This window comes from Macrotis lagotis, chromosome 1, assembly GCF_037893015.1.
Source record: "Macrotis lagotis isolate mMagLag1 chromosome 1, bilby.v1.9.chrom.fasta, whole genome shotgun sequence".
NCBI classification, from domain to species: Eukaryota; Metazoa; Chordata; class Mammalia; order Peramelemorphia; family Peramelidae; genus Macrotis; species Macrotis lagotis.
Window position 1 is genome coordinate 52291506 of NC_133658.1, and position 20443 is coordinate 52311948.

A 20443-nucleotide genomic window follows, 5' to 3' on the forward strand; every position below is an offset into this window, starting at 1 on the left:
CCAGAGCTGTTGGAACTGTGGGCGCAAAGCCAGCGAGACCTGCAGCGGCTGCAACACTGCCCGCTACTGCGGCTCCTTCTGCCAACACAAGGACTGGGAGAAACACCACCACGTGTGTGGCCAGACACTCCAGGGCCTCCAGGCAGCCACGGGGCCCACCCCAGCCAACGGGGTGGGCCCTGCCCAGCCGGACGTGGTAGCCGTGGCTGTGGCCACCAGCCCCAGCGAGACCAGCTCGGCAGCCGCCTCCCGCTCGGGCACCCCAGCCACCCCAGCGCCCCTGGAAACTGCCTCCCGCTAGCCCCATCCAGGGGGAGGAAGACACAACAAAATCCAAGAACCTACAAAAGTCACTGCTGCTACTGCTTTTCTCCAAAAGAAAAAAAAAAAACAAAACTGCATTCAATGCAACTTCCTCAGCTACCTGACGATTTCATTCGACCTCCAAACGACCTCTATCTCTTCGAGTGATCCTCACAGATCTTCAAAACTGGGCTTTAAAAGTGGATTTCACAAAGAAAGTACAAATCTTCTTCTCCGTTAATCTGTCTTTCTCTGTCTTGTCAAATTTTCCTCTTGTCTCTCTCTCTCTCTCTCTCTCTCTCTCTCTCTCTCTCTCGTTCTCTCTCACACCCTTTCTTGTTTTCAATTTTGTTTTCAAAAACCATTACTTTGGTGGCTTATATTTTCAGTGAAGATTTTTCTTTGGGGAGGGTGGGTGGAGGGGAGCTTGTTCCTTGCTTTGGGCTTGTGTTTGCTTTTCCCCAAAAGAGCTACTCAGAAATGGACAAAGAAAACTGTGAGGTTTTCATTTTTGAGTGTGTTTTTTTTTCAATGAAAAGGGAAAAAAAGAACTGTTCTTTTTATAGCTGGATATTCTGCCAAAATGCCCCCTGTGTGATGGGAGGGGCAGGTGCAGCAAAAAACGGTAAGAAGGATTACAATTTCTGATGCAAGAAATGTTTTTGGTTTTATTTTTGTTTTATTTTTTATTTTTTTTTAATGTCAAACTCTTTGGCTTTAAGTAAAAATCCAAAAAGATTTTTAAAAACAAAAGTAAAGGAAGCTTACTTGTAAACTACCTTGCTAGCTAGCCAAGAATACCAGATACACCTCTGCTCCAAAGGAAATCCAAAAAGCAAACTCTCACAAGAAAACCAATCCAGACTTCTTTTTGTCACTGCCAAAGTATTTTTTTGTTGTTTTGGTACTCTTGGGTTTGTTTGATTTGAGGCTGGTTGGTTGATTTTGGTTTCTTGGTTGGGGTTTTGCATTTTTCAGAGGGGAGAAGGCCCCAACTCTTTTTTTTTTATTTTGGTCAAATAAGGACACTCATCTGTCCCAACCAAACAATGATGACTGCTCTGCTGGTGAGTCATTGACACCAGCGGTGAAGAATGAAACCCCCCAGCCCTATTATATCAGCTCAGCTCTCAGGCTTTGGATCTCCCCCCCACCATCATTCTGCCAGACTATGGGATTTGCATCCGTGGCTTCAGAGTTTATTTATTAAAAATGAATAAAGTAAAAGGAAAAACATTCATCAGGATTGACCAAGCCAAGCCCAAGAAAAGATTTTAAAACCCAGTATGGGCGTGTGTGCATGGATGCATATGTGTGTGAGAGTGTGTGTGTGTGTGTGTGTGTGTGTGTGTGTGTGTGTGTGTGTGTATGTGTATGGATGTAAAGGGAAGATACCTCTATTTTCCCGCCCTCAATGGATTTTCAACACATTTAATTTTTCTGATGATGAAAAAAAAAGTGCTAAAGTGTTCCTTTCCAGAGAGAGCATTGTTCCGAAAAAAAAAAAAACTGTGACAATCTTTTGGATTGATTCTTGACTGCTTTTCAGAGCATGAGCAGATAGCAACTTATACCAATACTTTCTGCTTCTCATTTTCCTCCTCTACCTCTCTTCTCTCCATTTCCCCCCACCCCTTGTCACAGTATCTCCTTATCGCTGTTCTCCTCTTTTCCACACTTTTGCAGGAAAATACCACAAAACAAAACAAACAACAACAGAAAAAACCCACCTTTGTATTCTGCCCCCATTCTACCTTCTGAAGACTATTTTGATTGCCTGTATATAATCCCTTGCTTTTGTGTCCAGTTGTTTCCAGATGTTTTTTCCTCTGCTCCTTTGATGGAACACAATAGGTCTTTTCGTTTGAACATTCTCCCTCTCACTGGTACCCTTTTGCACCCTTCCCTTGCCCCCCTGCCCCTTCCAACTCTCACAAGGATTCCTAGGAGGAAATGAAGGAGAAAGAAAATTAATACTTGTACTTAATGGAAGAAAAACAAAAGAAAGACAATGTAGACTATTTTGCATTTTCTTGTATCATTGTACAAAGTACAGAGGACGGGAGTGCAATATGGAGAGTGGCCCAGCTACTGAAATATGGGGGTTTCAAAAAGATTCCCAGCCAGGAGTCAAGAAGTCAATATTGTACGTTAATGTGAATGTATATAGTATTTGCAGAGGTCCAAATAATGATATTAATGATGATGATGATAATAAAGAAAAGATGTTTGCCAAATAAAAATAAGAGAAACCACTGAAGTATGTAAAGTTTAGGAAACAGGTTTTAAAAAATCTGAAGTGTGGTCCTTGGGGAAGTGATGGATTTTTTTTTTGTTTCGTTTTGTTTTTGTTCTGTTTTTTATTGTTGTTATATCCCAGAGTCATAAAAATCTGTTCTTTTTGTAATAGAAAGGGAGGAGTAAATCGAGTCACTGCCAACAGGGTCATTGTCCAAAGGAAATTCTGACAGATGAAACATGAGTCCAGAAAGCAAATTGGGTATATTAGTTGGGATAAAGAAACTATTGATCTCTTTATAGACACACACACACACACACACACACACACACACACACACACTCAGACACCATCCCTCTGCAGTACAGGGCTCTGCTTCAATGATCATTGAGTACATACATAGAGGCGTAATGGTTCCATAGGTATCCCAAGAGCTAAGACTTCTTTAAAATTGGAATAGCTCTGCAGGAAAATGCAGGGCTAAGCTTGTTCCACAGTTTCCTCCATTCTTCTCCCAAGCATTGAGCCTGTTGACTGTACCTAGTATCGGATGTGTATATGATATAGATTTTTCCCACTGCCTCTCCCAGCTCATCCTCCCATGCATCCTCTTCCCTCATGACCCTTGATTCCTTGTCTGCTTCCTGCCTCCCTCATAGCTGAGTCCTTTAGAACTCCTCAGTGTCCTGAAGCCTGTTTACTTTGGAAACAGATGTGTTTCCCCCTAGGCTGTAGGGTTTGAAAGATGGATTTTGGTACCTTGGTTTAAGAAGATCACTAGGCAGGTGGGGAATAAGGAAGTGACCACCATTTTGCTGAGCTGAACATCTTGATCTAAATGAAAACCTAATATCAGTCCTAATCTCCAAGAAGCAAAGTGAATGAGACTGTGTGGTCAGGTCAGATGAATTAGTGCTTACCTAGCTTCTGCTTCAAGGGGGGTGGAGAGAGAGTTCAAGCCATGATTCGGCCAATGGGTACAATTTTGATGGGCAACATGGTGAATTTCAGGACAATATTCTCATTGATCCCAAGTCATTAACTCATAGGACTTGAGGAAAGAAGGCATCGGCAGCCGAAGGCATCGAGTCAGAGGCCCAACCTTGTAAAGTGGGATCATTTAAGTATTGGCAAATTCCCCTTATTTGAGTAGAGGTAATGTTCTCTGCTATCCTCAATACTACAGTTTGAGTTGAGTTGCATCCTTTCCGGTAGAGGAACCCAACATCTAGAAAGGAAATCGGGGAAGCTTCTCCCTTGGACTTATCTGTTCCAGGGTAGGCCCTGTGACATCTTCACTTAATAATGTGCCGCAGATTGCATTTCCAGTGTATAATTCCCCTAATTGTTTCCAGTAGGCTACTTCCTCTTTGACAAGCCCTAGAGTCAGAGGATCCATGGAAAATAGCAGCTTTCTAGCCAGCTAGTGTTGGACACCTTCCACACAGAATGATACACACACACACACACACACACACACACACAAACACAGATATGAAGAGAGAAAAAGTTAAACCCACAAGTCACCCAAAAATCTTTGATTGGCCTTTGGGCTAATTCTTTGTCCTGTTGGCTCATTTTGTTGCTGAATACCTCTCCAGTAGCACAGAAAGAAAAAAAAAACATTTGCCTATTCTTGGCAAGTAACCTTGAGAGCCTAGTTTCTGGGTTCTAGGGAAATATGGTATCGAGGAAAAAGTGTGACTGTTCAGGTTATTTGGACAGACAGAGCTGTCATGTCTCCAGCCCCTAATCCCTTAAGGAATTCTTCATAAGGAATAGTTAAGTTATCTAACATGAGATTCCTTGGGTTGAGACCCCAACAGCGTAAAATGAGGAAAGGCTGGCCCCCTGGGGAAGGCTTTGGTTGATTCCAAGTGGAAGATTAGGTGGCTACATACTAAAGAGGGGCAGGTTGTTGGGAGGCCACTAGTATCTTCTTTAGATGATTAGGAATTCATCTTCAGAACTACAGCTTGCCACTCATCACCCCAGTCCCAAGCTAATTCAGCCAAAGACCTTTTAGTGGTACCAAACCTGAAATCTCAATACTTCGTGGAAATAGGAGGTGGCAAGGAAGAGATTTGAGTAATTTTTCTTTCTGAATTGCCAGTGACAGCGTGTTTTCAGGGGGTTGTTTGGAGATTTGGGGAGAAGTTGAGCAATTTTAGAAGGCAATGTAACTAACCATTGTAATTGATACATCCTCTGATCTGTGTACTGATCATCCCTCATTTTTATTTCATGAAAAAAGACAATTTGTAAAGAATCATTTCTGATATGATCCACTGAAGGGGCCTGTTAATCCTGTGTTCTATTGGGTTGAATTTCTAAGCATTCTCTTCTGAACCCTGCCCTTCCCATGCCTCTCTGTCTCTGCCTCTGCCTCCTCGCCCTTGCTCAGAAGCTGTATCCTGCCTTGCTACCTCCAATGTGCTTAAGGACCATAGATTAAGAGGTGTGGTTTGCTCACTTGTTTTTCCTTTAAAGCCACTAGTCAAGATCACACTCGCCATTGAACCAAAAGCTCTGTGAGATGCTACTGCTCCCAGAGCCCCCAGCAGAATCCCAAACTCATACAACAGCTTTAACTAGCATTCAGAGGCCAAAGCCAAAGGCAGGAGACAGTGATCAGGCAGGATCTCAGAGACAGACAGCTAGGCATGGTGATAGGAAGGGGTTCCTGTCCCCTAGACCATTCAGAATGAGAACACCAATTTCCAAGGGGTAGATAAACACCGGGATGGAAGCTAGTTATATTTATGTATTCCCTACTTTTACTTGGGATTCATGACAACTTGATCAAAGTCTCCTCACTCTTAATTGCATGGTTCCCCACTCCTATCCACAGAGCTTCGGAATTTCCTTTCTCTCACCATTCCCCAAGCCACAGTTTCTCAAGGTTGGAATAGGTAGTGTTTCTCTTTTCATTCCTAAAGCAAACCAAATAAGGTAGAAGAGACTGCCCTTTTCCGACCTTCCTAAAGATCCAAAAGGTGAAAAGTTGGAGTTACTAAGTCTTTCATGTCTCTTCTAGTTTAGCAAAACAGATGCTTAATGGACCTCAATCCAAGACAAAGAGACCCCAAGAGTCCACAAACATCACCTGAGTGCCATCCTTCTTGTGGCTTGTACTCCTAGTTCTTTTCCCTTCCTTTCAATGATTGATGGGAAACAGATGATAAGGGAACAGAACTTAGTGTACAACTTTGTGGAATTGGGCTACTGTGAGGAATGTGTGTCCAGAAGGCCTGGCCAGGAGTAAGAGTGAGAAAGAAGCCATGTTTGTACCTGCTGCTGGCTCCCTGCTGGGGTGTTGCTCTGACTTAAGGGTTGGAAAAGAAAACTCAAGTCAATGTGTTGGCCATTAACCTGGGGGCAGCCAGCAAAATAAGAACAATACTGCCCGGTATTCCGAGAGACTCAGAACATGTTGCTGGTCAGAGGAAGGGAGCAAAGGAACAGTAAAGCTAAGAATTGGTTTGGGATTTGTTTGGGCTTTTTGGTGGTTGGGGCTTTATTTTGGTTGTTGTTTTTTTAATGGGAGAGGACCTGTGGTTGGTCTTTAATGCTCCTGTTCATTGATTATTCCAAATAGACACTCAGGCTGACACCAAAGCACCCATTTCTGGCATTCATCCTTCCTTCCCTCCCAAATTAGAATCAACAGATCCCCCATGATACCAAAAGATCTGTGAGAGACCCCTGTTACCAGAGTCCAAAGGGAGCACAGGTTCTGAATACCTGTTGACCCCATTCTTTGACTTTTAAGATTAGAGGTCACCAACCTACACAGGAGAAATAGGACCAGTGCCTCAGGAATGATCCATTACTGGGAGAAGTTCTTTAAGGATCTCTCATTAATGGCCCCTGAGCAATCACACAATGAGTCAGTCCACAACCATTTATTAAGCACTTCTGAGGTACCAGACCCCATGTTAAAGTATTGGGGGACAAGAAACAAGGCAATTTTGCCTATAGGAGTTGTGATATTGCTTTTACCTTTGATTGGAGTGGCTAATTTTCAATGTCTCCAAGGGTGAAGTTTTCCTTGAAAAGGTTGGGGATAGGTGATTTCTAAGTCTTCTAGTTGGAGGAAAGGATCCCAGGTCCAGATAACGACTGCTTAGAATTGAGACCAACATGGGTCTGGCTGTAAAGAGCAAGGGTGCCCTTCTTGGGGGCTGTTTGGTGTTGATGGAGAAGGAACTTGGGCTTGCTGTCTTGGGAGGCAGCCCACACACCTGCTGAGAGGCCCTATGTATGATACACAAGCATCCCCGTCCCCCACCCCCACCTCAGGCCTGTCTTATGGCTGGCACATTCCCTGGCAAGAAACCTGACACTGGTTGGATGAGATCCCATTCTCTCCCACTCATGTCCTCAAGGGTCACTGCTCCTGGACTAGAGGGTAAGCAATGAGAAGGACTGAGTGACAACCTCCTCTTTGAAGATGGTCCTGCTGATCAAGTGAGATCTCAGGCCAGGCTTTCACTCCTCCACTGTTAAACTTCCCTGAAATAGAGTAGAGAAGGTTAGCTAACCTCAGTTCATCCACATGCCCATCTACTTTCAAATGGGGATGGCGGTTTGGATCTCATCTCCTTCCCTTTGAATCAGGAAAGGGGACCCTTTAGTAGCTGCTGGCCTAATGAATGGGGGTAACAGTCCCTGGGAATCCAGATGACCTCCATCTTGGGCTGGACATTCATTGGCATTCCCTTTCACCCCCTCCTCTGAATATTTGTCTTCTTGGGCACCCTCCATCCCTTTCCATTCCCTCTTTCCCTCAGGTTTGAGGCTTCTGAGGGCAGAGCCCAACAGCTAACTCATGTTGGGGCTACTCTCCATAGGAGCTTATCCCAAAGCAGGGCTAGGGTGAGGCCCTTTTTCCATAGAATGAGAATGAAGAGGAATCAAAGATGGGACAAGAGGCAGGAGAGAGTGAGGGACCATTTTGCTGTTCATTCAGCAGAGGGGCGTCTGCTTGCTTGCTTCTGAAAGTGGCATAGCCATGATGTGTATACTCTGAGTGTCAGGAAAGAGATGCCAAAAATAATAATAATAATAATAACCATCATAATCATAATTATCAAGCAAGGACTTAAATTAAGAGAAAACATTGCTTCACACACTTTCTGCTCCAATTGCCTTGATTCAGCAAGCCCTGGGCTCCCTTCCAAGCCTGACAAATCTGAGTCCCAAAGATGCCTCAACAGCAGCAGTTAATTGTTTCAGCTCTAATTGGACCTGATTTCCTTCTAAATAGACATGAAAGCACTTGGTACTTCTATACTGGCCTCTCTTCCCTCTGGGCTTCCCTCCCTTCCTAGATCCTTCCCTCTGTATTCTTCCCTTGGATGGATTCCCTCTGAGAGTCTCCTGGTGAGAAATGGGAGGGCAGGGTGTGGGGTGCAACCATTCCCCCAGAATACCAGCCAAGATACATACTATACAACCTACCAAAATGCAATACTTGAACTAAAGGTCCTAGGAGGCTGACTGAGGCAGGCATGGGAGGGGGTTGGGGGAGGATAGGAAAGAGCCTTGATATGGAAGACTGGTAGATAATTGAATTTGGAGCCACCACTCTACCCCTCCCCCATAAGTCGAAAGATAATTTTTAAGAAAACTAGAATTTTAATAAAAAGCCCTTGTTCCCCTGCTGTTCTTTGGGCCCCTTGGCCTCTCTAGAGAAATGACGCTGTGTTAGGAGTGTATGGCATGCTGTTCCCTTCCCTTTGCTATGTCCTGCTTTCTCTAAATGTACTGTATGTTTGACCTGTGGAAGCTGTAAAACATTATGATTCAGGTTCTGTCTGTTCTTAACTCTGTATCTGTGTAATAAAACAAAAGTTTAATTACCACATGACTCTGACCTCTCCTTGGATGCTGCTTCCTTGTGAGACACTTGAAGTTCTCTGCTTGTTAACTTCATTTCTAAGGATAAAGGCATCAGCTTCAAGTCCTGGGGTCCAGTTCAAGGCCACACCCAGAGGTGTAAGTCTGGCCACTAAAAATAGAGAAGCAGAGCTGATGACCTTGTGAGGTCCCTTTTGATCCTCAGAGTGAAGGTTTACCCAGGGGCATCAGAAGTATAGCATAATACTTACCATGAGACTTCCAATGGGGAAAGAGGGTAAAAATAAAAAATAATGTTCCTGGTTCCAGCAAGGGAACCAAAGAGTCAAGAACAGTAGAATCAACATTCCCAGAATCAACAGTTTCCATTTTCACTCTTATTCATATTCCAGGACATAGATCCCCAGGGTTGTCTGGGACATAGGCAGCTCTAGGGGAATTATTAACACTCTAGCTATAGCACCTGCTGAAAAAAAAAGTTCAGTTGAGAGAACAGAAGCTCTTCTATGCAAAATATCTTGGGATCATGGAACATAAACAGCTCTAGGGGGAATTATTAATACTTCAGCGATGGCATCAGTTGAAAAAAAAAAGGTTGAGTTGACAGAAGAACAGAAGTTCTTTCCTAAAGTAGGATGCAATGCAAAATGCAAAGGATGATGGGATCTAGATGGGATGAGATCATCTATTCTGACCCCCTTATTTTATAGGTGACTTACCCAAGGTCATGCTGGTAGTAAAAACAAACCCAGTGTCCATCTATCCAACTACACTACATCTTGAAAGATATTATTTTAAAGTGTTGGTCATTGTCAGCCACCACTAGGGAAGGGAGGGGGGGGTCCATTCATCAAGGCTCAGCTTAAATCATTCAGAAAGAAAATGTCCTCACTACCATTTCTTGAGTTCAAGAGATACAAACAAAGGAGGTGTCTGGCTATCTCCTCAATCCATGTGTGATTTACAACTATTTCTTGAATACTTACAACCAAGAATGACAGGAAAGAACATGGAATCCAATCTAAAGACCATCAGTTGTTGCTGTTGCTATTATATGAAAGATTCATAATTTTACCAAAGTCTGTTCATGGCTATGGAAAATCAGAGTTGGAGGTGTTGATTTGTTGATGGGATTTTTTGACTATTGAGGAGTAGGCCCATGGTACAAGGGTCGCCATGCTATCTCTGACTCACCAACACTCAAGTCTCATTATAGAATGTTCCATCTCTGAGTATTTTTCCCAGAGAACCTCACACCTCTGACGAAACGATGCAAATGTGCACTAGTTCATAGGGCCAGGATAGAAAGATAACAGTGCCTACAAGCAAACTTTACATTTAGTAGATCCTAACCACTAATATGATGGGTTTTCAGATCATGTGTGCCACTGTTCTTTGGTAGAGAAAGAATACCTGTTCTCTGGGAAACTTGAAGAAGTTGGAGTCAAGAATGATTGGGTTGAGCAAAAAGATTTTCAATCCTCTGGTAAGGAGTAAAGTTGTTAGACAGATTTTCTTTTTCACACAATTGCCAAAGTCATTTTCCAAAAGCATAATTCTGTTCCAAAAGCATAATTCCACATTATTACCCTGTTCACAAACTTCCCATGGATCCCATTGCCAAATGAATGGAATACTAGTTCCTTCATCCAGCAGCCATATGATGTGGCACTTCCCTCATTTTGTCTTTTCCCCCTTTCATTTTTTTTAATTATATTTTTTTGATTAGCAAAGATCCACTTCTCCTTGTCCTATCCCATCCCATTCCATCCCTAAATAAGAATGGGGGGGGACTCTTGTTACAAACATTTATAGTCAAAACAAATTTCTGTACTGGCTGTGTTCAAAAAAAAATAGCAAGTCTCAGTCTGAATTCTGTATACTTCATCTCTCCATCAGGAAGTGGATATCATTACAGCGTTGGAATTCCTAATTTTTCAAAGTTGTTTGCCTTTATCATATTGTTATCTTTGTATAAATTGTTTTCCTGGTTCTGTTCACTTCACTTTGCATCAGTTCATACAAGTCTTCCCTGGTTTCTCTGAAACCCTCCCCTTCATCATTTCTTTTGTTTGTTTGTTTGGGTTTTTTTAGGTTTCTTTTTTGTAAGGCAAACGGGGTTAAGTGGCTTGCCCAAGGCCACACAGCTAAGTGTCTGAGACCAGATTTGAACCCAGGTACTCCTGACTCCAGGGTGGGTGCTTTATCCACTACGCCACCCTCCACCCCCCCTTCATCATTTCTTACATCACAATAGTATTCTATTTCATTAATGTCATAACTTATTCAGCCATTCCCCAATTTGTGGGCATCCACTCAGATTCACATACTTTGCTATCTCAAAAGAAGCTATAAATATTTTTATATATCCTTAAATCAAGTTTGTTTTGCTTAGTTCTAATCTCTCCCTTAAACTATCCTGCTAATTCCTCCTTGCCCCTCTACTCCCCTTTCTGTCCTAATTTCTGGCTGAATGAAATATATTTCTATACTTAACTCTGTGTGTGTGTGTGTGTGTGTGTGTGTGTGTGTGTGTGTGTGTTCATTATTTTACCAGTTCAGATGAGAATAAAAATGTCAGCTATTCCCCTTCCCAATCCCTCCTTCTTATTTATATACATGTCTACTTGCATGCTTTAATTATATGTGGTAATCTTCCTCTACTTTCATTTCCTTCATCTTACTCTCATTGTATTCCTCTTCCCTCCCTTTTCCAATCTCCTTTTAAGATCAAGATAAAACAAAACCACTATCAGACCTTGACTTATTGTACTCCCTCTATGACCCCTGATGATGAGAGTATTCATAGGGAGAATATGCGTCATTTTCCCATCTTTAAATGTAAGTTTATTCTTGCTTAATCTTTCAGCTTTGTTTACCATTTTATATTTTTCTTCATTCCTGTGTTAGTACCTCAAAGTTTTTCTGAAGTTTTGGTCTTTTCATCAAGTACTTGGAAGCCCTCTATTTCCTTAAAGGTAAAATTTTTTCCCCTAAAGCATCATAATGAGCTTTGCCAAGTATGGTATGCTTGGCCATGCCCTTTGCTTTCTGGAATCTTATATGCCAATTTCTCTGCACCTTTAAAATGATGCCTGCTAAATAATTTTTTATCTAAATTCTAACTTCTTGAATTCTATATTTCTGCTGCTTTAACCTGAAAGCTCTGAGTTTTGTCTATAATATTCCTGGGTATTTTCATTTAGGGCCTTCTTCCAGGAAGTGACTAGCAGATTTTTTTCTATTTCCATTTTTTCCCTTTGGTACAAAGAGATCTGAAGGGGTTTCATTTTAAAATGTAAGATTTTTAAGATTTTTTGAAATTTAATAATTAGATATTTTCTTTTGATCATGGTATTCAGATTCTGTGATTCTTAGATGGTTTTCCTTCAATCTGCATACTAGAACAGAGTTTGGGGTTTTGGGGGGGAGGGAGTTTTGTTTTTGTTTTTGCTATGAGATATTTTACATTTTCTTCTAACTCTTCAAACTTTTGACATTATTTTAATATTTTTTGTTGCCTCATGGAACCACTGGCTTTCATTTGGTCCATTCTAATTTTCAGGGATTATGTTGCTTGCACAATGTTTTGTGCTTCCTCTGCCAAGTTGATGATTCCTTTTCCAATTCTTTCTTCCATCGTGCTTATTTCTTTTCCAATTTTTTTCCTCAAGCACTCTCATCCCACTTATAAAAACTTTTTTATCGCTTTTTAATTCTTGCTTCATCTTTTCCAGGAATTCTAGTTGAATTTGTGCTTAAGCTGTGTTTTTCTCTGAGGTACTGTTTGTAGATTTTTTTTGGATCTGTCTCTTCTTTTGGGGGTTATGTCTTGATCATCCCTGCCCAGTGGGATTTTCTGTTTGTTCATTCTTCAAGCTTACTTCCTGGCTTCAAACTTGATATTAGGACTGGGATCTGCCATACTTCTGGAGGGAAGATCTAGGCTGATCTTGTCACTGCTTTTCCAGGGTTACTGAGGGTTGTGTTTTTCCAGAATCTCAAGGAAAGGGTGGAAACTTCCAAGCTTTCAATGCTATCCAAGTGGTTTGACCTAGGGCAAAGTCTTATTGTTGCTCCCCGGATCTGAGCTCTGCTTCATGCAAGTTTCCTCTTCTAAGGAACCATTAAAACTCAGCTTCCATCCACACCTGTCATCTTGACATAGGTCTTGCCATTGAACTCCTCCAATGGAGGAGAGGGTAAAGCTGATGACTTTGCACAGCTCTGCCTCTCTTGCAAAACTTGCAGATCAAGACATCACCCTCCTGATGACAGAATAGACAAACAACATTTTTGTTGAGTGCCCTGTGCCCTGTCATTTGCTAAATTGAGGGAAACATAGATACATGTGGCATGTATCTTGCCTTCTAAATGATTATAGTCAAATCAAGAATTAAGATTAAAGCACATTCTTCTGGCATTCAATTCAGTAAACAATTATTTGGTTTTTTAGGGTTTTTTTTTTTTGCAAGGTAATGGGGTTAAATAGCTTGCCCAAGGCCACACAGCTAGATAATTATTAAGTGAGTGAGGTCAAATTTGAACTCAGGTACTCCTGACTCCAGGGCCCACGCTCTATCCAGTGCGCCACCTAGCTGCCCCTCAGTAAACAATTATTAAACACCTAGCAGACAACTGGTACTAGAAACTGAGGGAGCTATTAAAAAAAAAGATTCTAAATTGTGCATATCCTTGGACTAACAATAGGAAAATAGGAAATCAAAGAAAGAAAAAGTTCAATACAACAAAATATAGCAATTTTTTTCATGTTGCCAAAGAACTGAAAGTCAATGGGGTGGTGCACAATCAATTGGAGAATGGTTGAACAAGTTATGTTATATAAATATAATGGAATACTATTGATGGGTGTAAGAAATGATGAAAGGAATAGTATTGGTGAAACTGGAGAAGACTTGTATGGACTAATACAGAGTAAGATGAGCAAAATCAGGACAATATATACTATAATGGCAACATTTTAGAAATGAACAATTTTAAAGGACCTAAGAACTCTGATCATCTAAATCAATGACCAACCATGATTTCCAGAAGACCAATGATGAAACATGCTACCTACCTCCTCAAAGGGAGATGATGAAATCAGTCTGCAGAATGAGACACATTTTTGGACACAGTCAATAGGAGATTATTGTTTTGCTTGGCTATGCTCATTTGTCACAAGGGTTTTGTTTTCTTGGGGGTGGAGATGGAGCAGGATACAAGAAAGAAAAATAAATGCTTTGTAATTGAAAAAATTAATTAACAGAAAAAATTAAATCATATGATCTGATAAGAGCTCTGAGATAAGATCTGAGCAACTCAAACTGGAATGTAATCAAGTGTTAAATGATGTGCAATAGATTCTAAATATGGTAAGAATTTCAGGGATGAAGTCAATATCTGTCATGGAAAATGTGGGCCTTGAAAGTTGGGTAAAATAATAAACCATGAAAGCATGTCTAGGGGGTCTGGCTTGACATTCTTCTTTCAAAGACCAGATTAAAGAAGGGGAAGGCAGATATGAGATCTTGCCTGCCTTCAGAAAGGACTGAGGAAAGGAGACCAAGTAACTATCCTGGGGAGAAAGGCTAGCCAGGTCTTTGAGTTTTAACTACTGAGATAGGCATCCCTGCAGATAACGAGCTGGTCAGTCTGGATTTCTGGCCCAGGGCCCTTTAAAGAGCTGAAATGGAAACAGCTGGAAGAGGAAAGGGATTAAAATCCTTGGGTCCTGGACTCAGCTGACTCCAGGCCTGGGGGAATTGAGTCAGTTAGGCCCAGTACTGTAAGAGTTAGAGCCAAGATTTTGCCCATGTGGTTTTCCATTAGCAGCAACAATTCTCTCTTCCCTCCTCCTTCTAAGGACTGGCTCCAAAATGCTCTCTCCGACCCTGAAGGGCTAGGCTGGGGGGGTGAGGGACAACCTGCTGGAAAGGTGTTGAAAGTATACCCAGCAGAGGAAGAAGAGAAGGAAGAAGAATGTGCTCTTCTCTCTCTCCTGGTCGGGGGAAAACTGGAGGAGGCCCTGGGGCCTGACTTGGTAAGTAAGACCCCTTTCTTCCCTCCCCCTACTCAAGGGACTTTCAATGGGTCAACAATGAGTTAATAAGAGCCTTCTTTTATGGGCCAGGCTAGGGATAACCAGCTCTCAAAGAACTTTCATTCCACTGGGGGACATGTAGATCATTCAGTTCACATAAGAAAGCTTTAGGGTAAACAGAAGGTAATTGCAGGGGGAACACAGTTGGAGAGACCTCCCCAGAAAGGGGGGGCGGCGGCATGAGCTCCGAGTTAAAGGAAACCAAGGAAGCAGAAAGAGTATTGAGTCACTGAAGGCCTTGAACAAGGGCCTTTTTAGTTTCCTCATCTGAAAATTAAACTAGCTCCCTAAAAGTCTCTGTATGGGCTCATATTCCTAGTATTCTGGGATTTTTACAATAGTCATCCTTTCCCAAACTTTTCTTGATTATGCAGTCCCTGAAGGATGTCTCCTTTAGTATCTACCAAATCCTCTTAGGCAAATTCAATGTAGGCACTGACATCTCCGGGAGAATAAAAGGAAGCTAAAGAAAGATTCTATAGTAATAGATCCCCCCTTGGGGGGATGCTTTAGAAGTTTGAGAGTCCTAGAATGAAAGCAAATGATGGAAGGGGGTGGGGAAATCACAAAGGATGAAGTGAGAGAACCAAGCTATTGATATCTTCCCCCATCCTCCTCCCTTCCCCCACCCCACTGAAGCTCCAAGGGGACTGATCTCTGAGGGAACCTGACTTTAACAGGAGGCAGGTGTTTCCTCCCATGTGCTTCAAGAAGATGGGTGGGAGCTAGAAGACATCAAAACCAAGCTACAGAAAATAGAAGAGGCCCATGAGAGACAGGAGCTCAAAGGTATGGAAGAGACCAAACAGCAGAAGCCACATGAGGAAGAGAGGAAAGTGGCAACAAAATCATCCAACCCGTTGCTATCACCAGCCCTATATGACAATGAGGTCACTCATCTGCTGAGTCCAGAGAATGGTAGGAAGCTGGTCCTTGGATTTTCTCTACACTCTACTGGTCATATAGGCTTTGGGGAGGGGGAAAAGGAAGTAGAAGAAAAGAGCCTAGGTTGGAAAGAGTCACCCATTTGTATGCAAGGATTCATGAGTCAGATAAGCGGTGGAAATATCTAGGAGACAGGACCCCTAAACCTATGGGTTCTTGGCTCTGAGGTGTCCAAACCTTTTTTTTATCCTGAACTACAGTTGTACTCCTGCAAATATTTTTTTCATTCTAGGTATACCCTTCCAAGGGACACCCATTGAGAAGTTAGAGGCTGATCACAGATCTGTCTACGTAGGCAATGTAAGTGGTTGGAGAAGGCACTGAGGGTGAGGTAAACTATTGGTTAGGTAAACCCCAAGATGAGATGAGGGAGAGGGTAGATAAGACAAGCAACCTTTATAGACAGCTTGTCATTAATTTTGACTATCTTGGCCCAGCCAGGATCAATTAAATAAAAGTGTATCTTCTTCTTTAATGAGAGAAGACCCTTGATGGTTGGAGGAACATAAGGTCATGATGCTAAAGCCCTTGAGGGAACTCGTACAGCAGAAGGAAATAAGGCTAGATAGAGAAATCTCCTTCAAGATGATTGATGGTTTGGGGTCTTGTTGATCTTTGTGGCCACTGGATCCAAGTTGACCACCATGAATTCAGGCTGAGATCTGGTTCTAGACTCTGGCATATCCTTTGCGGGAAGGGGAGGGAAAAGTTTGAGAAAATACTTGGATGGATAAGGTAAACTCATTTTTTTCTTTTTGGCTATAAAAACCTAACCTACTCATTTGTCACAAACTGTGTATACACATGTACACACATGCACACAAAATGAACTCTGATAGGCCAGTATTTCCAGGTGGATTACAGTGGCACAGCTGAGGAGCTGGAGTCCCACTTCAACTGCTGTGGTGAAATCAACAGGGTCACCATTCTCTGTGACAAGTACTCTGGACATCCCAAGGGGTCAGTACTGGGGCTTGTGGGGAAGGGGAGGAGGGGGAGTGTATTGGATTGAACTGAAGTTAATACTAACCTTGCCAAGATCTCAAGATTGGCTTATTGTCTAGATATTAATTCTCCCCTCTAAGTTACTGTTGAATGATAGTCTTGGGCACAAGCAAGAGTTGAGTCATTTTCATTTTCTGCCCCTTCTTGGGAGCTTTGGCCTCAACCCTGACCCTCAACTTTCCTCCTCCTTAGCTATGCCTACATTGAATTTGCCTATGAGGATTCAGTGAAGACTGCTATGGATCTGGATGAAACTACCTTTAGAGGCCGGATAATCAAGGTGAGTTTATCAGAGACAAGTAGAGAATGAATGAGTATAAGACACCATGTAAAGCAATAGATGTTTAGTAAGTCTCTCACTGTTACATAATCCATTGATAAAGATTGAAGAGATAAGAGGAAAAAAGACTAGACTTACGAAGGGAAGGAGTCAGAAGGGAAGGGTTCTCTTAGGGAAGAAGTGTCAATAGGACACTTCTTCTCTCTTGATTCCTATATCCAAAGATAAATGAAGTTTCCATTCTGTGGTTGTAGGAGAATGATTGTAACCATTGATAGAAATGGGGCATCCAGAAGAGGAGGTTGGATATTTCTTTTGAGAAAAGAGAACTCTTCATTCTCTGTGTTCAGTGGCTTCAGTCATGTGCAACTCTTTGTGACACCATTTTGAGGTTTTTGGCAAAGTTAATGGAGTGATTTGCCATTTTGTTCTCCTCATTTTATGGATGAGGAAACTGAGGCAAACAAGGTGAAGTGACTGACTCAAAGTCACACAGCTACAAAGTGTCAGGCTAGATTTGAACTCCAAAAAAACATGTTTTCCTGATTCCAAGTCCAGTGCTCTATCCACTATGGCACCACCTAGTTGCCCCAGGAATTTCATCTTCTTGTCCAAATCCAATCCTTCTCTAAACTTCTCTATTTTTAGTAAAGCCGCCACCATCTGTCACCCAAATTGTTATTTCTTGAATTGCCTTTGACCCCCCCCATATCAAATTAAGTTGCCAAGTCTAGTTATCGATCATCTCTTAGATCTACTCCCTTTTCTCCATTGACTTGGTCACCCTCGTAGTTCAAGCCTTTATTACTTCTTCCTTAGACTATCAGAATAACTTTCTAATTATTCTTTCTACCTCCAGTGTCTCTTTTCTCCCTTCTATTCAACTGCCAAAAACTGCCTAAGGCACGGTTTTGATCAGAAATCTTTTAAGGTTCCCTATTGCCTCTAGAATAAAATATAGACTCTTTTATTTGACATTTAAAATTCTTTGCAGTAAGGCCAGAGCCCAACTGTACAGCACACTTCTTTGTGCATTCTACATTTTTGTCAAATAGTACAGTTATCTCTTCCCTTAATTTAATACATTTCATTCTTCTAAGCATTCATACAAGCTGCTGCCCATAAATTGTCTATCCTCGCAGAATTAGTCAGTGGCCTCTTTCTCCTCAAAGTATCTTCTTTTATGTTTTCTATATAAAAGTTTTACTTCTCGCCCTCAATAGAATGTAAGCTCCTTGAGGGCTGGGATTTTTTGGTTATTATTGTTGGATCCCCAATGTACTACAAGGTGATGCAGTGGAGAGAATGCTGGATTTGAGTCAGGAAGACTCATCTCCCTGAGTTCAAATCTAGCCTCAGAGTCTTCTTAGATGTGTGATCCTGGACAAGTCATTTAACCCTGTTTGCCCCAATTTCCTCATCTATAAAATGAGCTCAAAAAGGAAATGGAAAACCACTCTGGTATCATTAGCAACAAAATCCCAATGGGGTCACTAAGAGTTGGCCACTACTAAAAACAACTGAAAAAATTATGGAATAGATCCTCCTAATAAAAATGTGTTCATTTTACTGGGTCTTCTGGAGAGCAATCTAAGCCAAATAGATGATAGTAATAGACAAATTATAGAAAGGGAAAGGTTTAGAAGAAGGTGAGGTTTTGTGGTAATTGTCAGATCTTGCAAAAGAAGAAATAGAACTAGTCCAAACTTGAACCAAGTCAGATCTAAGAAGCAAATTCAGTAAGGCCTAATCTAGGACTGATATCTCCAACCAGCAACTGTATTATCTTGGAGTCTTAGAGACATCTAAGACTTTTTTTTTCCAACTTTAGTGTCTTTGCAATGACTTCTGGGTGAGTGGGTGGGTGGGGGAAATCTGTTCTTTCTATTGCAGGTTCTACCCAAAAGGACCAACTTTCCTGGGATCAGCACTACAGATCGAGGGGGTCTGCGTTCTCGACTTTCTGGCAGAGGAGGTCCTCTTCACCGGTATGGACATTATATTGGGGTCCGACCAAGGCCAAGGGGGAGAAATCACAGGTAAGTGGCAGAGACTCAGACATGCCAAGGGGCAACTCAGATCAGAATCCAGGCCTCCCAGTAGCAACTATTTTTTTTGCCCTCAGTCTGTACCACCTAGAGTGACTGTTGCACATGTTTCCAGGCCAAATTATCCTTGATAAGATTTTTTTTTGGGGGGGGAGGGGGCGAAGTCTGGTGTGGTAGAGAAGTTGAGGAAGAAGAAGAAACCCCTCTTTGAAAAGGCTGGGTAATTCTAGTCATACTCACAGTGCAGCCAGATCTGGAACAGGCAGAGGTAAGGGAGGAAGTCAAGAGATGTTAGTTGTTTATTCTAGGGAAAGAGAAGATCTAACTAACCTTTGAGTCAAGAATGGCCTTTCTTTTGAAGTCATTGTCATTGAGTTTGTTGCAATATTACAAAAGACTGGCTGGCTGATTAATTTCCTATAGGGTTGATCAACTTTTTCTGATATGGCAAGAGGTAAAGGGGTCCCAAACCACTAATAATTTCCATCAGGGAGTCTGATACTGATCTGCTATAAAACTATACAGCATCCCTGGGAGGAAGATGCTGGTAGAATGAGCTAGTGATGAGTGGGTCATGCCAATACCCATCCAATGTGTACTTTGCCCACTCTGACGATATATAACTCCTGATTCATTTTTCTCTCATAGGGGGCATGGAAGATTCTCCCATTGGTTTGATCCATACTAGAAGGTTGGACTAGAAATGTGGACTGTGAAGAAAACAGGATGACTGAAATCTGGGACTATCTTAATTACATAACCAGTGTGCTCAGCTGGGATTGGGTGGGTAGGGGCATGGAATAAATCTGGTATAGAATACAATGCAACCAAAGCAGATGGCCAACTTGTTAGGCAAACCCTGGGGCTGAATTACAGACCTGTAAGAGGCCTTAGGTTGGGGGCATACGAAACTCTTTTTTGTTTCTCTCTCAGTCCATGTTATCTTGGAGGCACATGTTTTCCCTGGGGGTCAACACTTTTAGAGCTAGTCTGGTCTGATCTCTGATCTTTTGGTCCCTTGGACCAAGGCTGGCAAGATGTTCAAAGCCAAAGCCTTGAAACACTATGAGATACTAAATTGAGGTATCTGAGTTTCAGGCCTCTGGCAAACCTAACCCTTTTCCATTATCTTAGCACTGTGACTTTGGTTTGGGACTATAAACAAAGTGATCACCAGTGCAAGGTTGGGGGAGTAGGGGAGGAAGGGATAGGATGAAGCTTTAACCTAGAATGGTTTATAGTTCAAGTCACCAAATTTTAACAGAAACAAATGTACAGTATGTTTTCTTAACAATATAAATAATTAAATTTGAAATATTTTTTTAAAAGCATGAATGTTTTCTTTTATTCACCCTTTCACTTCTACTTCCTACTGTAAATGCAAACACTTAGAGGCAAGAGTACCTTTCATTTTAATGGACAATGTTTACTCTTTTAGGGAACATAGAAACCCAAAGCTCTCTTTAGGCAGATGTCAAGTACTTTCTGTTCACCCAGCATACATCTGGGGATGAGAATAGGGTTGACTTTTTTGGACATGTGGGTTTTCACTTCTTTGTCTACAAGCTGGCAGGTGGTTCTTTCCAGAGTTTGATTCTAACTTTAATGAATAACTAAAATTTTGAATTTAAGAGTGAAATTCTTGAATGTATTCTAGC

At 41.8% G+C, this 20443-nt stretch overlaps 2 protein-coding genes across 3 annotated transcripts in view; both read left to right on the forward strand.

The window, feature by feature from the left end:
- The window catches only part of CBFA2T3 (CBFA2/RUNX1 partner transcriptional co-repressor 3), a 206304-nt gene extending 197168 nt beyond the window's left edge, over positions 1 to 9136 (forward strand). Inside the window, exon 12 of one of the 2 annotated variants that reach the window (XM_074201123.1) lies at positions 5 to 9136. In XM_074201123.1, coding sequence (XP_074057224.1) covers positions 5 to 301 — 297 coding nt within the window. In that variant the 3' untranslated portion in view covers positions 302 to 9136. The remainder of the gene's footprint in view (positions 1 to 4) is intronic. The other variant, XM_074201085.1, reaches the window with a different exon arrangement.
- Positions 9137 to 13917: 4781 nt separating this feature from the next.
- PABPN1L (PABPN1 like, cytoplasmic) lies at positions 13918 to 19549 on the forward strand. The gene is made up of 7 exons (XM_074223054.1): positions 13918 to 14447; positions 15188 to 15425; positions 15685 to 15752; positions 16306 to 16412; positions 16650 to 16737; positions 18631 to 18776; positions 19434 to 19549. Exons 1-7 carry the CDS (start codon positions 14220 to 14222, stop codon positions 19471 to 19473), a joined length of 915 nt encoding a protein of 304 aa, XP_074079155.1. The 5' UTR covers positions 13918 to 14219; the 3' UTR covers positions 19474 to 19549.
- Positions 19550 to 20443: the final 894 nt, after the last annotated feature.